The sequence below is a fragment of the Glandiceps talaboti genome, chromosome 15, assembly GCF_964340395.1.
Source record: "Glandiceps talaboti chromosome 15, keGlaTala1.1, whole genome shotgun sequence".
NCBI lineage: Eukaryota > Metazoa > Hemichordata > Enteropneusta > Spengelidae > Glandiceps > Glandiceps talaboti.
This window is the reverse complement of record NC_135563.1, coordinates 11,583,896-11,605,291: the sequence shown is the minus strand read 5'-3', so window position 1 is coordinate 11,605,291 and position 21,396 is coordinate 11,583,896. Positions and strand designations below refer to the sequence as shown.

The 21,396-nt window shown below is 35.7% G+C and overlaps 2 protein-coding genes across 3 annotated transcripts; both read left to right on the top strand.

The window, feature by feature from the left end:
* Positions 1–598: 598 nt before the first annotated feature.
* Positions 599–11,619, top strand: LOC144446219 (uncharacterized). Its single transcript, XM_078135970.1, has 8 exons — positions 599–721; positions 3,019–3,337; positions 5,530–5,684; positions 6,292–6,438; positions 9,402–9,578; positions 10,609–10,821; positions 11,469–11,567; positions 11,599–11,619. Exons 2-8 carry the CDS (start codon positions 3,052–3,054, stop codon positions 11,617–11,619), a joined length of 1,098 nt encoding a protein of 365 aa, XP_077992096.1. The 5' UTR covers positions 599–721; positions 3,019–3,051.
* Positions 11,580–21,098, top strand: LOC144446650 (uncharacterized). Of its 2 annotated transcripts, none has more exons than XM_078136466.1 (4): positions 11,580–14,346; positions 15,404–15,663; positions 17,367–17,584; positions 18,783–21,098. In XM_078136466.1, the coding sequence occupies exons 1-4, from the start codon at positions 11,622–11,624 to the stop codon at positions 18,850–18,852; spliced, it is 3,273 nt and encodes a 1,090-aa protein (XP_077992592.1). In that variant the 5' UTR covers positions 11,580–11,621; the 3' UTR covers positions 18,853–21,098. The 2 variants fall into 2 exon arrangements, with proteins under 2 accessions (XP_077992592.1, XP_077992591.1); XM_078136465.1 differs by having other exon boundaries at positions 15,404–16,158.
* The last annotated feature ends 298 nt before the right edge of the window (positions 21,099–21,396 follow it).

The window sequence follows — 21,396 nt, the reverse complement described above, 5'->3', positions numbered from 1 at the left end:
TAACTAAGCCTGAGTGTCCTGTGATTTAAGTGCAAACTTTAGAACGATCAAAAAAAGCTAGAAAAACAAAAGCCTCCAAATAAAAAAAAAATTGAAAAATAAATAAAATGACACAAAAATTGTTGTGACTAGTTTTGAGAGGAAACCCCGGAACAATGAAAAGCTAAAAAACAAAAACGTCAAATTCGAAAACTAACGGTACAATTATTGCAGCTAGAAGATACGAAGATGCCATTATCACAGTATGTCATTTATATCACGGCAAGAACCTGATCTGAATGGGGGGGGGGGGGGGATAGAAAAAATTGTGGCTGCAAAAAAAAATAAAGATACAGGAGATGTTAAGATAACATATAGGTACAGTGTTAAATTACGCCTGTGTTTAAATGCCGTAAAATGTTAGGATTTTCCTCTATGTAATGCCAAAATTCTGGGTTGGTGATCAAAAACTGATGCCTAGCTTGCTTTCATTCTGATTGGTCAAAAGAAGTCATAAGAAGGGGAATCCCCGGTACCAGACCTGACGTCACTGCCTTTCGGTTTTTTGATTGGTAGAAGGTCATGACGTCATGGGAATTCCCGGAACTGTTCGCAAGCACCGAAGAGGTCCACCATCTTCACGGTGGTGTGCGTGCACAAACGGATTGTCGTTCGATCATATATCTAAACGTTTGTCCAAACAATTGGTGGATTCATAGGTTTCAAAAGGCAGACTGAGTCGGTAAGTCATACGTGACGTGTAAGTGCACGTGCACTAAATATTGTCGTCAAATAGGTGTAGCGTTGCACACTGAAAATATTTGGCGCTGCGTTTACTAATGCTACACTGCGTATTTTTCGAAAGAGAAGTAAGGTTTAGACCTACAAAGCTGCAGAGCGATAACATGGCGGCACTTATTGACAACACTAACGTTTTGAAAACGACTTCATCATAATTTGTCAGCTCAGAAGTCCCCTTGTAATGTCTACCTAAGCTTATCTTGGGCAAACGAATACAGTAATACAGTGCTGTTAACCGACCGGACTTTCACTTTACCATGTACTTAATCATGGTTTAACAGTCAAAGTGAAACTTGAAGTCAAGTCGGTCCCTAGCTGTTAGTGCATATACTCAATAATATATCCATGATATACTAGACTACGCCATTCGAACTTCTAGTAGTTTATCTGTTATGTCGCATTTGGTTTCATCATGTTCATGTATTCATCACAATTGTTTTCGTCACACATTGTAATCCAATTGCTCTGTATTTATAGTACGCTACCCATGATGGAGGTAGGGTATATTCGAGCACATAATAATTCCCAGAGGAATTACTCAAGGTTACAAACAAAGCACAGACGAAATAAGTAAAAGAAAAGAAATTTATAGTATACATTAAGAAATAAAAAGTAAAAAATAACAATAGGAATAATCAATTATGAAATTAAAACATACTAATGCGTTAAATGAGTTATAAGAGTAGGTATTGCTGTCTCATAACTGAACATATGCTTATATATTGTGCAACATTAATAATATTATTATCGTTAGTCATTAAAGATATGAATTTTAAATCATTTGCTAAATTTTCAAATGTGGGCACATGCAGTTTAATTTAGTGTCTAGTGACTGGCACCTGTCACCAGCATGAAGTGCAAGTGACACAATTTGATAAGTCATGCCTTTGAAAAACATGCACTCCTTACTTTGGAAAATGATTGCCTAAGTACACTGAATTCACAGAACTTTCAAAACAGGGGGAACAGTTACATATCATTATATTTGTATATTTTCAACATAAACCAGTTGTTCTACATCGCTTTCTAACATTGTTATTGTTGTTGTAAAGATTCAGTTTGCTTCGATGTCGACATTGCACATGGATTGTGTCCTACTTACAATTTACATACATGTAGGACCATAACTTTAGCATGTACATCAAAGTAATTCACACCTAGGTCTGAATGACACCATAGGGTATTTCTCACATATTTCTTAATGGCACCAAGATTAACATGTTTGAGATTGCTTGAACACATTGTTATTTAGCACAGCTAAACTATATTCATTCATGCAAGATGTGATAGAGTGTCTTGTCTGTCTATCTGTCTGCCTGCCTATCTGTGGGTGACTTAAGTCAAAAACCAAAGGCAAGATTATTTTGATATTTGATAGGGGATGAAACTATGATTTCAGTCCCTAGTTAGAATGTTGTTCAAGACAAAACATACATATCTGCCTAGCAACAAGACCATGCCCACAACAAGTTCACAGGCAAATGGTGTTGGATATTGCAAAAGTGTAACAACAGGAATGGATATCTAAATGAATAAACATTTTTTAAAAATATGCAAATATGCCTAGCAACAACACCACACCTATGACAATAGCTAAATGCATTTATCATTTACAAAGATAAGGACTTTGTTGGACTTGCAAGTAAATGAACATTCAAAAATATTTGCAAAGGTGCCTAGCAACAAAACTATGCCCGTAGCAACAGTCAAATAATTGTGCATATTGCATGGGTAACAAAATACTAGTAGATTAGCATGTGGATAAACATTTGTTTCTTTTTAATATCATATATTTTACAGTTGTGCTACTTTGCCATTAGCGCTATTTTAATATCTTCAATTCTATACATTTCAGCTATTTTCCTTTATGTTATGAATGTATGTAAAATTGTGTAAGAGCAAAAAAAAATTTCTTTCAAATGATGAAACTACATGATGACGTTATATATATAAATTGGTTTCCACACAAAAGAAAATGTAGTAATGACTATTTAAATTGTTGATACATGAAGTGGTATTATATTGTCAAGCAAGATAATGCCCGCTTTCTGCTTCAGAGCAGTTTTAAGGAATAGAGGATGATGATGTTGTGCCATCCGCTTACAACTTACTTTTCACTAAATGTAACTAGTAATTGATTTGGATATTCATTCATTATTTATGGAAATGGTTTCATTTACTACAATACCATATTTATATGTATATTCATTTCAATCAATTGTCATTTTTGCATTTTAGCAGTCATTCTGCAGAAATTTCGACAATTGCAATATGTCTGACACATCTTCTGAAGGTAAACGCGGTAAAGGGGATAATGGATATGCTGATGGAGCATCCTCCAATGTAACAGATGAGGATTATATCACAGGTGAAAAGGATGGTTCCATTGTTGTAACGGGTATTCCCTTAACACAAGAAATTTTTGTTACACTCATTGATAAGCTGACTATCCACTTTCAACGACGCTGCAATGGAGGGGGTGATGTGAATAAGGTTGAGATTTGTTGTGAAAGCCCATCTACCCTGTCTGCAAAGGTCACTTTCTGTAACCCTGATGGTAAGTTAATATTTGATTATCATGTATATGAAGAATAATATGTCTAATAATTTACTGCCTTTTCATACAGCATTCAAAACTGAAATCTGACATGTTTCGAAATAACAGAATAATGTTGAATGCTTGCCCTTGATGATAACAAATTACCCATAACTAAACAAAGGATTGCTGTTAGGTAAATATTCACTGGGCAACTGATGTCTTTGATCATCAAAAATATACATTAAGAATCTTCCATTTCAGTAATAGTATACAATATAAAGAAAGGAGAATTATTTTATAATAGTGGTGGAAAAGAGGGGAGAAATTGTTGAGAATAGTGGAGAATAGCCATTTCGTGGATATCACACAGACAAATAGTAAGAGGAGGAGGCCCAAGCTTGTCTAAGGATACACAAGTAAAAGAATACTGTAATGCAGTGCTCTCATGCTAATTACATCTCGAGTTTGGGCGTAACTATCTTCTGGGTGTACATATTTACACCCTACTTTAATCAGCCCATTCCTCCTGGCACTGCACTAATATTGTTTCCATAAGCTTGTGTGAACAATTTGTTTTGTTTGTATGATGCCTTTGTTCAATTGTCTAAGAGTGCCCTCTGATGCACTCGGGTGCACAAAGTTTCTCAGTATTATTGCTTGTTTGTATAAAGTTTGCACTTCTTTTAAACACCACATTTCTTTAAAATGACTCCGAAGTTCTTTAAATTGGCACCCCGAGACAGGACCATGCAAAAAGCAGGCAGCAATAAAGGTAAGGGCATAGAGGAAGCCCCTACCTCCTGTCTAAATGACACATAAGTAAAATAATAACTTGTGTGCAGATAACTCACACTAATTACAAATTGATTCTTCTTTTCATTGTCTTCCAAAAGGTGTACATATTTGCACCAGACCTTAAACAGCCTATTCCTCCTGGCATTACTAATTAGTCATTTCTGTTGTACCTCTTAGGTAATCACAAACTGAGAGGGGACTGCTCTTCTATATTTACATATTGTCTCAACAATATCTTTTTGTTCTCGCTTGTGACTCAAATAGTTGGCGTGAATTCCTTTGTCACTTCTTTATGTTACAAAAATTTAGTCATGAAATGATTCTGACAGATATTTCAGTTCCTCAAACTTTCTCAAAATAATAAAGCTAAAGCCTTTTATTACACACAATGCATACACACGAGCACACTATTCAGCAGAAATGGGCTTCTTTACCCGCACTCAGTCACAAATTTCCTTCGATGCACTATTACATGTAAACACATGCCTTATTGAGTTCTCATGTAGTAGTGCATTCCTATTATTATTTTTTCTCTCCCTCTGTCTGTCCCTCAGCAGACTAAACCCTTTGACTCGGTTTTTCCTTGTTTGCTCCCTCAGCGGACTGTTAAACGCCTCCTCATTTCTAATCAGTCCCCTCAGTAGACTGTTAAATGCCTCCATTTTTTTCTCATCAGTCCCTCTCAGCGGACTGTCAAACATGTTTTATACCATTTCAAATGTGCGGCATCGACGTGGGCACTTATTCCATGGTCTGGAAAAACAGGTGGATGATCGGGTGTAGTTACAGTGGCTGGCTGGGCTGACGGGGTCCTTCTCTCCTGGGTGACAATGAATAATAGACTGTTTGGACGTGATGTGTCGATATTTCAGTGGCTGTGGTCTTCTGGGCTGCAGAGATGTATTTTTCTTTGGTATAGTGATGCATATTATTACTTTGACACTTGCAAGGTCTGCATGGCCAGGTGAGGTTGAAGCCATTTTGGAGCTCACTGGTGTCAGTGCCCTGTCTGTGCGAGGAATAACAATGTGTCTTCGATTGGCCTACTTTTAACTTTATGTACTGTATTAATATTTAAATTTAACATCTGGCGTAATATTTTCACAGCGTGATTGGGCTTTGAATAATGTCAAAATTTTCACATAGAAGTGAAATAGGGGTCTGTGACTTACTTGTTTATCAATAATATCATCCACTGGTCATATATCCATCATGTTGCTCATATGTCATTTGTAAATAAATGTATTTTAACAAAATTTTGAAATTTACAACAAGTATGTTTAACTAAGGGAAAGAAGATGATCTAGTTCATAAATAAGTAGTTCTTGCTAAGTTTACTGTTACATTGTAAAAGTCAATGTTTGACAGCCTGTCTTACCAATAGTAATACAATAATCCTGTAATTTTGGTTTTAGTTGTCAAAACAGTGGTTAAAATGAAACACACTATATTCAACGAAAATGTTAAAGTTGAGAAGTATGTGCCCAAGAAGGAGGAGGTTGATCAATTATTTCTTAAAAGTACTGGAGGAGCAACTGCGATTGGAAAGAGAACAGGAACAGAACATGAAGTATGTATGTCACTTCAGATTTGTTTGAAGTTACCACCTGAATTTCAACAAGAAAACAGTTTATCAATAATCATACACACAATTTAATTGTAGACAATACAAACTTAATAGACATGTGAATAAACATTCAAAAAATGTATGCAAATATACCTAGCAACTGGACCACACACATAGTAACAGCCAAATGATGGTGTATATCACCAAGATAAAAACAGGGTTGGTTAAATAGACAAGTGGATATACATCCAAAAGGTAGATGCAAATATGCCTAGCAACAAGACCATGCCCATAGCAACAGCCAAATGATATGGCATAATATACATTTAGTATGTATGACGGTTTTCCCCTATAAGCCGTTCAAGTGCTACAATCCTGACTTGGTGAGCCAGCAGATCAGGTGTAATAAAAATTGTTTGCCATAATGCCATTAGTGCTATATTTTCTAGTATAAAGGCTCACCATTATTACCAGAAAATGACTTCTCACAGCAATATATGCTAGAACTGTGTTTGGCAAACATCAATGTGCTTTACATGTAGTACATTTTGCCATCTTTCATTTGCCATGATAAAACTTTACCCTTGATTTGTTGTTATTTCCTTTGTAGCTATTGGAACAACAGAAAGAAACTGAGGATGTTAAAGCTCAAGTAAAAACTCTACAAGATGAAAACAAAACTCTGAAGAGGGAGACAAAAATGGCAACCAACAAACTTGAGGAAGAGATAAAAGCTTACAGTGAAACAGTAGACAAGGTTAGTCTTACGAGATTATAATTCTGACTTTCTGATTGACAGCTTAGATTCATGTAGTTGTGCACAGCTCCTTTTTAGCACAACTGAACTGATAAGGTTCAGTAATGCTATAGGCATGGAAAGGGTCTGTCTGTCTGTCTGTCTGTCTGTGTTTGTGGATGTGTGTGTGTGTGTGTGTGTGTGTGAGTGTATGTAAACAACTTAAAGATGATTCAAAATGCTCACATTGACTATCGCTAATTTGCTAGACGACATGTTTGTGAAACGCATTCTGGTTTAAAAACTTTTAAAAAGCGTCTGCAAACACCTTAAAATGACCTTTTTTCAGTCAGTTCCCTTCGGATTTACTTCGAGAGTTTTTGGGTATTTCCGGTCCCACCTAGACCACAGGATTTTATGACGTCATAAGGAGTACTGGTTAGCACTAAGGCTATGACAAGGGTAGTCACTAGGTGAATAAAACTCAACAGCATTGTGAAAAATACATTGCTGGTGGTTGTAATAGACATCAGTAAACAAAAACTACAGTCTACATGTCTTATCATTACCAACATTTACCGATATTTACACACATTCTTACTAATTGTCAGTGTCTGTGGGTATAAATGGTAAGATATTATCTCCCCATATTATGGCAAAATAAATCAAACCGGCTAGACTAGATGTACATAAACACTTGTGATGTCGCATGTTTCACATTCATTGACTTTTATTTATCTGATTTTTTATTATTTGCCGACAAGAAGCATTACCATACCGCCGTGACGTGTTGACGGCATCCCCGGGCCAGGGGCGGCATATTTTAGCCCAATCATACACGCGTCACCTTTTGAACGGCTCATTTAACAACAAAGTACATGTAAACATATTTTATCTCGAATAAATATACTAGCTATTAGAATACCAATGGGAAACTTCAAGAAGGCGTATCGGGACATGTGCCACAATATATTTGTTGGTCCCATAATACACTAATTGATTCAATGTGCTCCGAGCATATGGAAGCACGCTCCGAGTCATTGCATCATGTAAATGGAACTGTGACCGACCTAATTTTGTTTTCCATATATAAAATGAGAGTGACCTGTGAATGTTTCACAGTTGTCATTGTGGTCTTGCATTTTCACATGTTTGGCTTGTGAACACAAGTTTACATCTATTATTTTCGGCCAGGGCTGTCTAGGGCGCAATACTCTAGTCCGAGTCTGAGACCCATGTAAAACCTCAGAAACTCGCATTCGGATCAGACTGAACAGAAGTAGGTCTCATCGACTCGAATTATTGCTTGTTTTTATCACGGTATACAGGTGGTTATTATATATCGGTAGGTGGGTAGTGTTGTCAAGTTTTGTGCAATTACCGCGGCTGCGGCAGTAAGCTTATACTAGGATAGTTCCGCCGATCAAAGCTGAAGCAGTGTATGTACTTATGGAATTGGGAGAGCACATTCATGTCGGGTTGATTTATCTGCGTGTTGATATAATCAATATTTATCAATTAGATATATTGTAAAATTCTTCAAGTCGTACAGAAATAACGTCTCTAACTTCAAAACAAACCCTGAGAAATTGGACCAGACGTGGCTAAGTATCTAGTTGCAGGCTTTCTTTCATAACCATGTGCTGGGGTCATGACCTTGATGGCCGACGTCAATATTGTCCAATCATATTTAATATCATGAACACATCGCGATATTTGATTTGTTGGTTTCCTAAACTGTATACTTCGAATACCATGATTCGTTACAAAATTCTTCTAATGAATATTAAATAGGCTTGTTGTATTAAGTGATATCGCAACAAGGGAAGCCATACAAGTTTTCTTCCAGACGAGTTGCTAAAGTCATGTAAATGACAACACTAAACTCACGAAATTCCCTCAATTCTTTACAATTTTATTGCTGATAATATGGGTAATAATCTAATAGCTAGTATTTTGTGTATATTTATTCGAGATAAATATGTTTACTTTGTTGCTAAATGCGCCGTTCAAAAGGCGATATCAGCAAGTATAGTCGAGTTTAATAGTCGGCTAAAATATGCTGTCGACGCCATGCAAAATCAGATAAATAGATTGAAACACGCGACCGACATTACAAGTGTTTATGTATATCGAGTCTAGCCGTTTTGATTTATTTTGCCATAATATGGGGAGATAATATTTTAGCTTTTATACCCACAGACACTGACAGTTAGTCAGAAAGTGTGAGTAAATATCGGCAAATGTTGGTTAATAAGACATGTAGACTGTAGTTTTTGTTTACTGATGTCTATTACAACCACCAGCAATGTATTTTTTCACAATGCTGTTGAGTTTTATTCACCTAGTGACTACACTCATCATAGTCTTAGTGCTAACGTGTACTCCTTATGACGTCATAAAATCCTGTGGTCTAGGTGGGACCGGAAATACCCGAAAACTCTCGTAGTAAATCCGAAGGGAACTGACTGAAAAAAGGTCATTTTAAGGTGTTTGCAGACGCTTTTTAAAAGTTTTAAAACCAGAATGCGTTTCACAAACATGTCGTCTAGCAAATTAGTGATAGTGAATGTGAGCATTTTGAATCACCTTTAAAGTCAAAAACTGCTGGACGGATTGCTTTGATATTTGGTCGTCATGTTACTTCCGGTGTCTAGTTGGGAAATTGTTCAAATGAAAATGATTGCGTCAGAGATGTGGGTTTTGGGTCAAACTGATATTTAAGTAATATTATATATATCATGTAAGAAACAGGGACAAGAACAAATATTTACATCTATCACATTTCAGACAAGGCTATATGCCATTGTAGAAAAGGATTTTTACTTCCATCACAATCCAAAACACAATGAACCCCCCCATCTGCCAATTTCAAAAACAGGTTGACACCCCCCCCCCCCCCCCCCCATGATTAGCATTCTATCATCTTTTTCATTTGTATATTTGTAAACAAGTCATCCATTGATTGCTATTTTTCTTTGCAGCTAAAAGAACAACAGCAAGAAACTGAGGATGCTAAAGCTCAAGTTAAAATTCTACAAGATGAAAACCAAACTCTGAACAGGAAACTCTCTACACTTAAGTATAAACATTTGGAGGCAGAGAAGATTGCTGGCAAACTTCATGGAGAGAAAATTGCTATTAATGAAATGTTAAACAAGGTGAGATAAATTACAGATAGCTGGCTGTATACATGTACAAAGATATATTATATATATATTTTTTAACCAAAAATGACACTTTTTCACCCAAACCAAAAAACTGACATGATGATCCTATCAGAGATATGCCAATTAGGTCTAGAATGATAGTTTTTGGTCAAAAAATTAAAGCTCAAAAACTATACATATACATGGTGGATAAAGCTGAAATTTCATGGGGATGTTTTTAGAATGTTATTCTGTTGATTTCTTCAAGAAATATTGATACAACTGGCCCAACAATGACCGCACCCCCTTAGCAGCAGCCAAATGCCAGTATTATTGCCAGTATGATTGGACAGGCAAGTGAATAAACATTCAAAAATGTAATACTGACAAGACCACACTCATAGCAACAGAGAAATGATGATCTACATGTGTATTGTAAAAATATCAATACGTATATTTAGGCAAGTGTATAAACTTACACAAAAATTGACATATAGTTACCCAGCAACTTTAGCTTCTACCCTTAGCAACAGCAAAAAAATAATGAATATAATAATAGTAATGGTAGGTTTTGCAAAGTGCTTTCCCAGTCTGTGCTCAAAGGTGTTACAAAACTGACAGTGTACATTGCATAGATAACAACAGGGTGGAATCAGCTTGTGGATAAACACTTTTTTTAAAAAGCACATAAACAGAACCATGCCACTGACACTTTTTATTTATTTGTAAACAATGCAAAACCATTCTTACTCTAGCTGATGTCACGAAATTACTCTGTCAGTTTATTTTACATTCAAAATTACAGCAACATTGTCTTTGAGTGTAGCAGGCTTGTTGCCATTAATTTCAACTTCTAGTTTCTTGAACTGATGGAAATGCTTGTTAGCATCCAAGCAGATCAGGTTCCCTAGATGAGTGTTGTTTTCAAAAATAATCAGAATAACACATGTTGTATAATGTGCTTACTTAGATAATTATGTAATATGTAAAAAGAATTTAGTCATGAATACAACATGAAAATCATGTTAATTCTGTTTTTCAGGATGTATTTGACAGCTTTACATCCACATTACCCCTTGATGAGTTAAAATTGGATAAAACAGATCTGGAGAAAGTTTTGAAGGATGCTGGAACAACATATGAACTTAAAGATACTGTGGTGCTTATCAAAGGACACCTATTTCAGTTGATGAAAGTTATTGACAACTTAGTAGAAGTAGTTGATAAGGGTGAAGATATGACCACCAACAAATATGTAAGTGATCTTGAAGAATTTGTAATATTTGTGGTTTGTAATGTATTTACTCCACTTGACAACCCTATTATACTTTGAGAAAACATACCTTAATACTGTATGTCAATAGCAAATTACAAAGTTAAAGAGGTTGAACATTTGTGTTTTAATACAATGCTTTATATGTAAGACAAATAGTGCTACTATTTTTTGTTTGAGAAGATTATTTCCTTCATAACAGCATGCCTGGTTGACAATGAGTAGAAGACATTTTATGATATCTGGTAACCATCAGTATTCTGCATCCAAGCATTGGATAACTTGCAATTAAATGTCAGATTTATGTCATATCTAATTTGTCATATCACTCCCACATTACAGACTCCTAGGTTTGGAGAACATTTACTCCATAAAATCCTTTATTTACCATCCTCTACCCCAGATTACAGCTAAACAATTAGATTTAGAAATGACAAGAATGGCTAAAGTCATGAAATAGCTACAGGTCTGTGAGTCAACAATCAGAATGTAAACTGTACAGAAGTATAATCGGAAATATTAGGAACAACTAGCAATATTTGCTAATTTGTATAAACCACTTGATTTGCATTTAAAAAACAATGTAGACATGTGGTGTACTAATTTCATATGTTCCCTAAAATTTACAGATGCTGCTAGATGTAGTGGGAATATTGCAGTTAGATGAATTACAGCTTACACTGGATAAGGTGAAGCCTATATTAGATGACCATGCACAACAATACAAGGTAGTAGAGAGTAACAAAATCAGAGTCAAAGGAAATCTCCAGCAAATCATAAATATGAATGAAATGTTAGTGTCACTGCAGTCAGGCCAGGCTGATGCAAAGCATTCCACAGCAGCCATCAGTTCAGATATTGAATTTTTAGGTGATAGTTCAGGTCCTGTAGATAAAGTAAGAGATGGTGTAGGCAAGGATAAAGAAGAGAAGCCAGTCTCACAAGATGAAGACTTTGATGATGAGAGGCAGAACAAGTTTGGGAATAAGAATGTGAAGTCTAGGGGATACAAATCTAGAAGCACAGAGAGTAAACCTGCTACAAAAAACACTGACGTTTCAAGTCAGACAAAAATTAGAAATAAAGATAGCATGTATGACAAAGGAAACAACAAACAAGAGAATGATAAACATACAGCATCTGGGGCTGCAAGTGTTAAAGAAAGAGCTTTCTCACCGAAAGTCACAGGAATAGGACAGAATAAAGAAGCACCTATTCCAAAACCAAGAAAAACCACCAAACATGAATCACATCCTGAAAAACTCAAAGCTTTCGACAATACCCATGAGAAAGATGCAGATACACAACCACCAGAAAGTAATATAATCGCACAACATGAAAGAGATGGAGCAACCAAACAGCAGAGCGAACCTACAAGTTCTACAGAAAACATTTTCATCGAAGAGAACCACTGTATTCTGAATCATTTATTCATTATACATTCAGTTGAAATCAGCAAACTCAGTAAAGATTGTAAAGTAAAGCCTGAATGGGGAGCAGAACCAGACCAAAGGAAAGTGTACTTAACACCAGAGCCAGGACATCCAGAGGAAGTGGCTAGAGAGGCACATGAAAAGTTTCAAAACTTTATCAAAGATAAGAAGAGTCATTTAAAGTACATCACATTTACCATTGATGAAAGCAAATGGCTTAGGTATGGTAAAGAAAAACTGGTGAAAGCCCAAGACATTATAGCGCAGTATGCTGGAGCAAAGAAGTTAACCTATTATAAAACTGAGAAAGGAATGTACTCGTTACTTGGTGAGGATGATCACATTTTGAGAAAGGCTGCAGTAGAGTTTTGGCATGAGATTGGAACTGACCCTCCACAACTGAAGATGAAACCAGTAATAGCAGAGCCAGATAAAAGTACCTTGAAACATGATGGTGATGATCTTGCAGTAGTACCTGATGCAGAGAAAGAAGAGTTAGCTTTGGAAGATCCAGGTGAAAATGGCAAACTTGATATCATTGAAAAACTGTCAATCAATGAAGATTATCATACTCTGTTGTTTGTTCATAGAATGTATAAAGTTGAGATTGATGAGATTAGAAATAGATATAACATAGGCATTGAGTTAGTAGCAGATGACGAGGGAGCAGTTCTTTGTATTGGATCATCAGCAGAGGCAGTAAGGAAAGCAAAAGAAAAATTTGAATTGTTGGTTGAAGTAGTAAAACCTTTGGTGAAAGTAAGGTCTGTTGATTTCAGTAATGTGTCAAAGTTTTGTCGTGAAGACAAGAATAATGTAGAAAAACTACTTGTCATATATGAGGAGAACATTGTTTACACAGTGTCATCAAGGAAATATACACTAGTAAGTCAGGATGAAATCCTGTTAGATAGGGCTGTTCAAGTAGTCTACTCTACTGTAGTCATTAGACCCCAAAGAAGTCCTGAAGCAAGTGGAAGGTCAATGACATATCATCTCTCAGGTGCTGCAGTTAGCCAAGTGGATTTGTCTTCATCTTCAGCAGTTGCCCCTCCAGCAATCCATGTAAGCAGTACAACAACTGTTCCACAACTAGCTAGTGTAGGCAGAGGCCAAATAGACCCGGATTCCAAATCTTTCCATGAAACTACCAAAGATGTCACTAGACAAGCAACTGTTGGGGAAGATATGCTTGCCTATATTTTCCATGTCCATAGTGAGAGACTTGCAAGAGATGAGAATAAACATAAGATAAAGTTTGAAAGGAAAGGTTGCAGTGATATTCTAATTTCACCAGCCATGGGTTTAGGTAGCTGTGAGCAACAAGATTTGGATACTGTGTATGAGAGCTTTGTTACATTTGTACAAGGTTTACACTCAAAATTGCAGTCGAAAGATGTAGATTTCAGTTCAAAGGCTATTTTATCACATGACATTAGTCAGGCTAGGAGTGAAGTTCATAAACAATACAATAAGATCTTCATTAAGGAAGTAGAACCCAAACAGTTTAGAGTAATGGGGGAATCAGATGATGTTAGGGCTGCTGTGGAAGTATTTTGTAAATGCCTTGGTGTGACTTTACAAACAAGCCGTCATGGTGGCAAAAAGCAAAGCCAATCACAAGGTCTTCAAAGAAGTAAGAGTGTTTCAGACGACCAACATAGTGAGAATGCTGCCAGGTTTTTGGAGTTTGAAATTCAAGGCAAGAAAGTGGTTGTTTGTAGAGGAGATATAACAAAAGAAAGAGTGGATGCCATTTCAAATGCTGCAAATGACAAACTAGATCATGGTGGAGGCATAGCTGGGGCTATCGTGAGAGCAGGAGGATACAGCATACAACGAGAAAGTAATGATATACTCAAGGCCATGAAAAGATCACTGAAGTTGTCAGAAGTGGTGTACACTAAGGCAGGAAGTCTACCTTGTGTTTGGGTACTGCATGTTGTTGGTCCTAGATGGAGTGATTGGAATGAAAGACAGGTGAAGAAAGCATTGTATGACTGCTTCTATAATCTCATGGTTGTTGCTAAAGGTTTGGCTCTGAAATCCATTGCTATTCCAGCTATTGGTACAGGTAATTATTACACCATATTTTGTATTCCTAGTGTGTTTTATATTTAATAATCACTAGGCCACACCCCTGGGGAAAGTACACCCCAAAGTTGTGACCAGTTGACAACATTATACACATAAGAGTTAGCAAGTGATTTTGCAATTACACCAATATTTAAAATTTGTGACAAATTTAACAATGCGAAAAAGTTAAAGATTGTGAAACAAAATATATCAAGTTGTAGTAGCCCAGCCTGTGCGACAACCTTAAGAGGGAGAAAATAAAGAGATTCAGTCATTGATTTGCCTCTGAATCTGTATATTTGTACAATTTATCATTCAAATCTGTATGATACGATATCAATGACAGTTTAATAAACTTACATGAATCATTCACTGAAGTGCAGAGACTGAATGTAGTTTTGTTTACGTTGTATATTGGTAAGCTTTAGTATGGTCTACTTGACATGTTTTGTTGGCAGAATATAAGTACATGATCTACTGGATTGTGTCTGCACTACTGTACTTTGTCAGAGCTAAGAGTGACATTATAAATACACATGTATGCCTCAAATTTCTGTTACCCTGAGGCAATGATTTTGTGTAAAAACCTGAAAGTTCTGTTATTTTGGAAACTCCCTTGTACAATAATAACTTAGTATGATCTAGTTGACATTAAACTTTTCTTTTCACAATACAAGTACACGATCTGCTACACTGTGTCTGCATTACTGCACTTTGGCAGAGCTAAGAGTGACATGATAAATACACATGTATGCCTTAAATTTCTGTCACCCTGTTATTTTGGAAACTCCCTTCATTTCTTTACAGCCACGGAAGATATAAACATTCAGTGTGGGCGACATTGTCTTCTGCAGGTGACTGACTGTATACAGATATGGTCAGCCTAAATGATTGCGACAGACAACATCAATTAACTGTCAAATACCAGACTTTAATAGTATATTATTCTTAACACAGTTATTTGATGTCTAGACCACATCTCTAGATGCTAATCATGTTCAGTATAAAATGGTAATCTATTATTAATGACAGTCGTAATTTGATTCTGTCTACAGGTCTTTATGGTGTACCAAAACAAGTCTGTGCAGAAGTGATGAAGGAAGCCATCTTTGGTTATCTATTTGATGACAAACATAGGAAAGAGACAATGAAGGAAATACATTTTGTTGATGTCGATAGTGTGACTGTAGAGACATACATCAGAGTGTTTGAGGCATACCTGAAAGAGCTTGGGGTACCATACAAAAAAGGTGACATGACAGGAAATAGATCAAGATTTCATTGGAAGGAAAGCTCAGTAGATGGTGCTCTGAATGTAAGTGGTGTTGCATCACATAGTGGTTCCCAAGATCCATCTATGATGTCAGGCAATGCAGGAAAGGGTCACATACAGGATAAGGTCAAGCTGTTCTCAACTGTTGCTTCAGAAGGAATAGACAGGACAGGCATTTCTCGTTCCTCTCATGGTAGAGATCCAGGTGCTACACCAAAACAGCCTGGAAAGATCACATCACATTCTCTGAATCAGGATAATGATTCTAAAGACAATGAGTGTGCTATTTGTATGGATAAAAAGAAGAATCCCAAAACATTGCCATGTAAACATTCTTTCTGCAAGGAATGTATTGACCAGGCAGAGAAGCTCTCTGGTGCTAGTTGCCCAATATGTAAGGTGCCTTTTGGAATAATCAAGGGCAACATGCCAGAGGGAAAAATGAAATCTTATGTCAACCAATACAGTTCTCTCCCAGGTTATCCTGGATGTGGTAATATACAAATAACGTATGACTTCCCTTCAGGAAAACAAGGGGTAAGCTAATATTCACCTCTGCAAGGGTAGATTTTGCATCAAATTTCCAAAAAGGCAATTTCTTCACAACCCTCCAAAATGGAAGAACAAAAGTTATAATGTGTATTGATCATAGTACTTCCATACGCAGTGTAACAGACATGTCAATAGCATGATGAGCTGACAACAAATTTCTTTAATATCAACATGATATATTAAGACGTCTGATGTTGGCCGAGTAATTAAATAATTTGTCTTAAGTATGTTTTACAACAAACAGTTAATGACTTAAAATGTTGTGAAGTTCTCTGGTTTTGGTTAGGTAGGTCACGAAAAGGCATATACTAAAAACCCAGCTTGACTGGTCTGCTGGGCTGGGTTATTAGACTAAGCTATTGGGCTGGCAATTTGACTGGGCTGGGCTCTTGAAAAATGAAATAGAATTAAATTGATAAAAAGTAACTTAGTAAGGGTGTTACTGTCTACTAATTCTTCAAAACACCAAGGCATAAACTGGGGTCAAATTAGGAAGTGTTCACTTTTTTATTGGGAAAGGCCTTTTGTTGATCATGATGCTATTTCAATTTTCAAGATCCCAGACCAGCCCAAAAAACCAGCCCAAGAGCTCAGTCCAAACCTGGTTTGTAAATGCTATCACAAAAGTCCAGATGAAATATAGCATGATTTCACACAGATCTTCAAACAATTATGTTGATTATGGATATAGTTTTTAGCACAAGTGAACTGAGGTTTCGTACTTGTAGTGCTATACAGGTATGGTGAAATATGTGGGGTTTTTTGTGTGTTTTTTTGTGTGTTTTGTGTGTGTGTGTGTGTACTATGTGAACCACTTAAAGTAACAAAAATGGCAGACCGATTGTCTTAGTATTTGGTAGGGACTTTACTTGGTAAATTTTTCAAATGAAGGTGATCACATCAGTGATTGTCAAGTTTCCAAGAAAGTGATGTTCCATCAAAACAGTCTGTCGTTTACAGTGCAAGTTCAAGAGGTATGGCTGTATAATGTAACGTAAACACTTTGCCAAAATTCAAGATGTTCCAGTATCCTGTATAGGGATGTTTGCATGTTTGTAGTGTGTTTCTCTCACTCCATGTGCTGTTCAGATGTTGGATTTCAGTTGTACACATTCCCAGTATTTTCATTGGTAGTATTTTTTTTTAAACGTTGGTAATTGTTAATCAGTTTTATTTTTTTTTCCAATGATCAGAAAGAGCACTCAAATCCAGGACAGAAATATACTGGGACAACAAGAATTGCATATCTACCTAACAATGCTGAAGGTCAAGAAGTGCTACGACTACTGAAGATTGCTTTTAACCGTCGACTTACTTTCACTATTGGTACATCAAGTACGACAGGTTTATCAGACATGATAACCTGGAATGATATTCATCATAAAACAAGTGAATTTGGTGGTCCTACAAAGTAAGTACATGTATTGAAATAACACTAATAGGCTTTGTCAGAAAGTAGCGATAATTCTCATTATTGTCACAGTCGTTAAAAACTTAATTATGTCTTTGAAGTATAATTATGTAACAAGGTGGATATTACTAATATGACAACATACAAGCTGAAACTTAACTTTGAGATTGCTCTTTAGGTGGTTTAGGTGTGAGGAGATTTTGAAGAGATTTCAAGTTGTGTAGATTCCTCTCTAATGTTGTTAAAGAAAAAATATAACTACGATATTATGCCGATAGTGTAGTCTGTAGTGTGTGTGAATGATGTCCATTGTACACTTTTTCTTCTGTAGACCATTAGGATGTCAGCCACCCCTTGGTGGTCCGAGAAATGAATTCCCTCCAAGTATCACTAAAAGCAAGTCACCGTCAGCTCATGCAGACTTCTTCATTTCATCCACCTAGCCTTCGGCCTTCCTCTGCCAGCACGACCAGCAACATGTCCTTCCATGTACTGCTTCTCTAGATTTACCCCATCTTTTTTTGCAATATGCCCAAAATACTCAAGTTTCTTCTTCAGTATGATGTTAACTAAGCTTTTCGGTTTATGGACTGTCTCCAACACACTGATGCTAGATGTTAGTTGCCATTTGATCTTTAGCATATGCCTCAAGCACCAAAGCAGGAAACTTGTAATTTTCATTTTCGCATCCTGCGTCAAAGTCTGTATTCTCCCATACAGTGCAATACTGAAGACGAGTGCATTCATGAGTCATATCTTAGTTTGTTTGGCGGTACGATTTCCAGATTTTCAACAGATCTATGCCTGCTTGTCTGGCAATTGTCAACCTTCGTTTCGCCTCCTTCGCACTACCACCTTTGTGATATAGCTGCCCAAGAAGTTGAAATCTTGTACAACGTCAATCACTTGTCCTCCCACTGTTATCAGTACTGGCTCATCATCATTAATGCTTGCCATGATCTTTGTTTTCTTAACGTTGAGAAATAAACCTGCATCTTCGCTAGCAATCATTACGCGTTGACAGTTATACATAATGAAGAAGGAAGTGTTAGAACTAATCGTATTTACATGCAATATAAATAGTAATAGGATGTGATGTTGATGACCATGGCCTGTGTGTGATCAAACAATGATTTGCATACAATTTTTAAAGTAAGAGAGGGGTTCATCTTTGCAATTCTTCTGTTTGCCCACCTAGGTTTGGTTATCCAGATCCAGACTACCTCAGAAGGGTTAAAGAAGAGTTGGCTGCTAAAGGTGTAAAATAAATCCAACCCTCTAAATATAAGAATTGAGACTGTTGGGTTATATCTGTACAAGTTAATCTACAACAAAGATTTATTCAAAGACTTGTTTTCAGCAAGTTGAGATATAAGGGATTGTACATAATTTAAGCTGTACTGTTTACATCATATAACAGTACTTATACATAATAACAATTATGTTAATTTGTCAAATCAATAAAATAAGTTTTTTAAAAATTAAACAAGACATTTTATTAAGGTGGTGGACTTTGTTGTTTCATTATGTAGATGAAACAAATATACAATAGGTCCTGTATTTCATATCAATATATTCTCATCAAAAAATGACAATTATAACAGTGGAAAATTCATCATCGTGTTTGATAACAGTTTCAAATGTTAAGTTTCTTTTTTTTTATCATGTCTCAGTTTTTATTGATATGTACAATTTTTTTCACTAGTCAGACTAGTTTGTATGTTGTATAACTGATGAAGTCAAGGTGAAAGATATGCTAGAACTGTACTATAGTTATTACAACTGAGTTGAAGGAAAGTCTTAGTACATAAATGAAGAAATTATGAAGTGTAACTTTAAAAAAAAATAAAAGTAAAAAAAAAATAATTTAAAAACAGTAAAAACAAAAAACAAAACCCCATACAATATGGCATACCTGGATTATTTGCATTTAATATTTACATAATATTTGAAATGTTTTATTTGGATCAATGGTAATTAGAGTTTCATATCATATGTAATTATATATTGCACAATTTCCTTTTACTCAGAACCATCTTTTTTGTGTTTATATTTGTGTGTGAGGGAACAGCTGTTGCATATGTATTGTTTGTTTTATTTCAAGTACATGTAGACAGATGAATTTATATAGTGCTTATTACAAGATTACTTTTGAAAAAAGATACCTTTACTTTGAATATTAAGTAGATATTTAGATCCACTTTGAAATGTACGATTTCCATAGTATATCATATTTAGACACAAGGCTCTGTGTGTATTATTCCACACAAGCCAAGTTATAGGAGTTTGAGCAAATAATATGGAATTTATATTGTGGTCATTATAAATGTCATGACAATGTTCATCTACTTTATTTAGTCAGTGGTACTTTAAATGCAAGTCAAAACATTCAAAATTGCCATATTCTACCCATTTTCAAAAAAAAAAGTGCAGATTTGATTAATATATATTTTCAAATCTTGCCATCATCAAGAGTGGTTGAAGATCTAAGAGTTCTGTTGCTACACATCATGTGAAGTGACGAGGCCCCTTAGGTTTAAGTCAGATTAATCATTACCATGTTTATATATGCAGTTTGACTACCTTTACTTCAGCACTTAGATATACATGTCTGTAGAACTGTTCAACCTGGTTTGTGATTATCAATTATAGCTGTTTTCACTAATTAGCAAATCTGTGTGAAATTCCCTAGCTCATGGTATGTTGCTTCAATATCTTCATTAGTTAATAAAGATTGACACACTTCAAAGCTCGATAAGGCATAACAAAATAATTGTTTGGTTCCAGTTACTCGACCCCACCTAGCTTCTCACTGCTGACCCTAACCTTTGTGAAGTCTCACGAGAAAACGTGGATGCAGAAACTGCCATCAACTTAAAAAGACACTCAAAAACTGTTCTTCCAATCTGTAATGCCTTTACATCTGATAGGATTAAATGAACAACACAGAGAACCATTTGGAAAACAATGGAAAACGTGAACTAGACACTAACAAAGAAAAAAAATACAATAAAATAAAATAAAATAAAAAATCTACCTACCCCACCTATTCTTAAATTGAGGGTAACTGGAACTACAGAATTTTCTTTCTTAGAAGTAACATTAATGAATATTATAATAATTAACCAATTACAAGGTCCAATGTTATGAACTCTATATACAGGTACTTAGTCATTACTGTATGCTGTAACTGCAGTTGATTTGATATGCATGTGACTACCATAAGGGAACACCACAGTGATCACATACTATTTCCAAATATGCAATATACTTTCGATTTCAAAAGTATATGTAGTTCTGCATGATTTTTCAAGTACGAAGATGTTTATATAGACCTTCATTAATCACCAAGAGTGGGTCTACCTAAGTAGTGCTATGTAATTGAGTAAAAAAATGTGTTAAAATATAATTATCTTATTTTCACAAAGTAAAATAACTTGATCTTTATCAATCCCATATTTCAATCTTGATCCAAGCACAATCTAGTGATGCTGCCTGATATGACAGTGATTGAGGTAATGTGTTTTGCAAATTATTAAATAAATGATTGAAAAAATCCTGCATGTTTTGTTACCTTCTGTAAAGGAATGTTATTGGATGAAAAGTTTGTCTGTGTCATAGTTTGCTAAAAAAAATGGCTTGCTCAATTCAAACGAAATTTGGTGCAAATGCTCTTTATGGTAATGGCTAGTAGTGATTAGGTTTGTTAAATATTCTATGCTTGGCAATTTGCATAATTGATGGCTTTCAGTAATTAGGCTATACTAGTATTTTAACCAGATTTAAACTGAATGCCTCCCGTAAGGGAATCA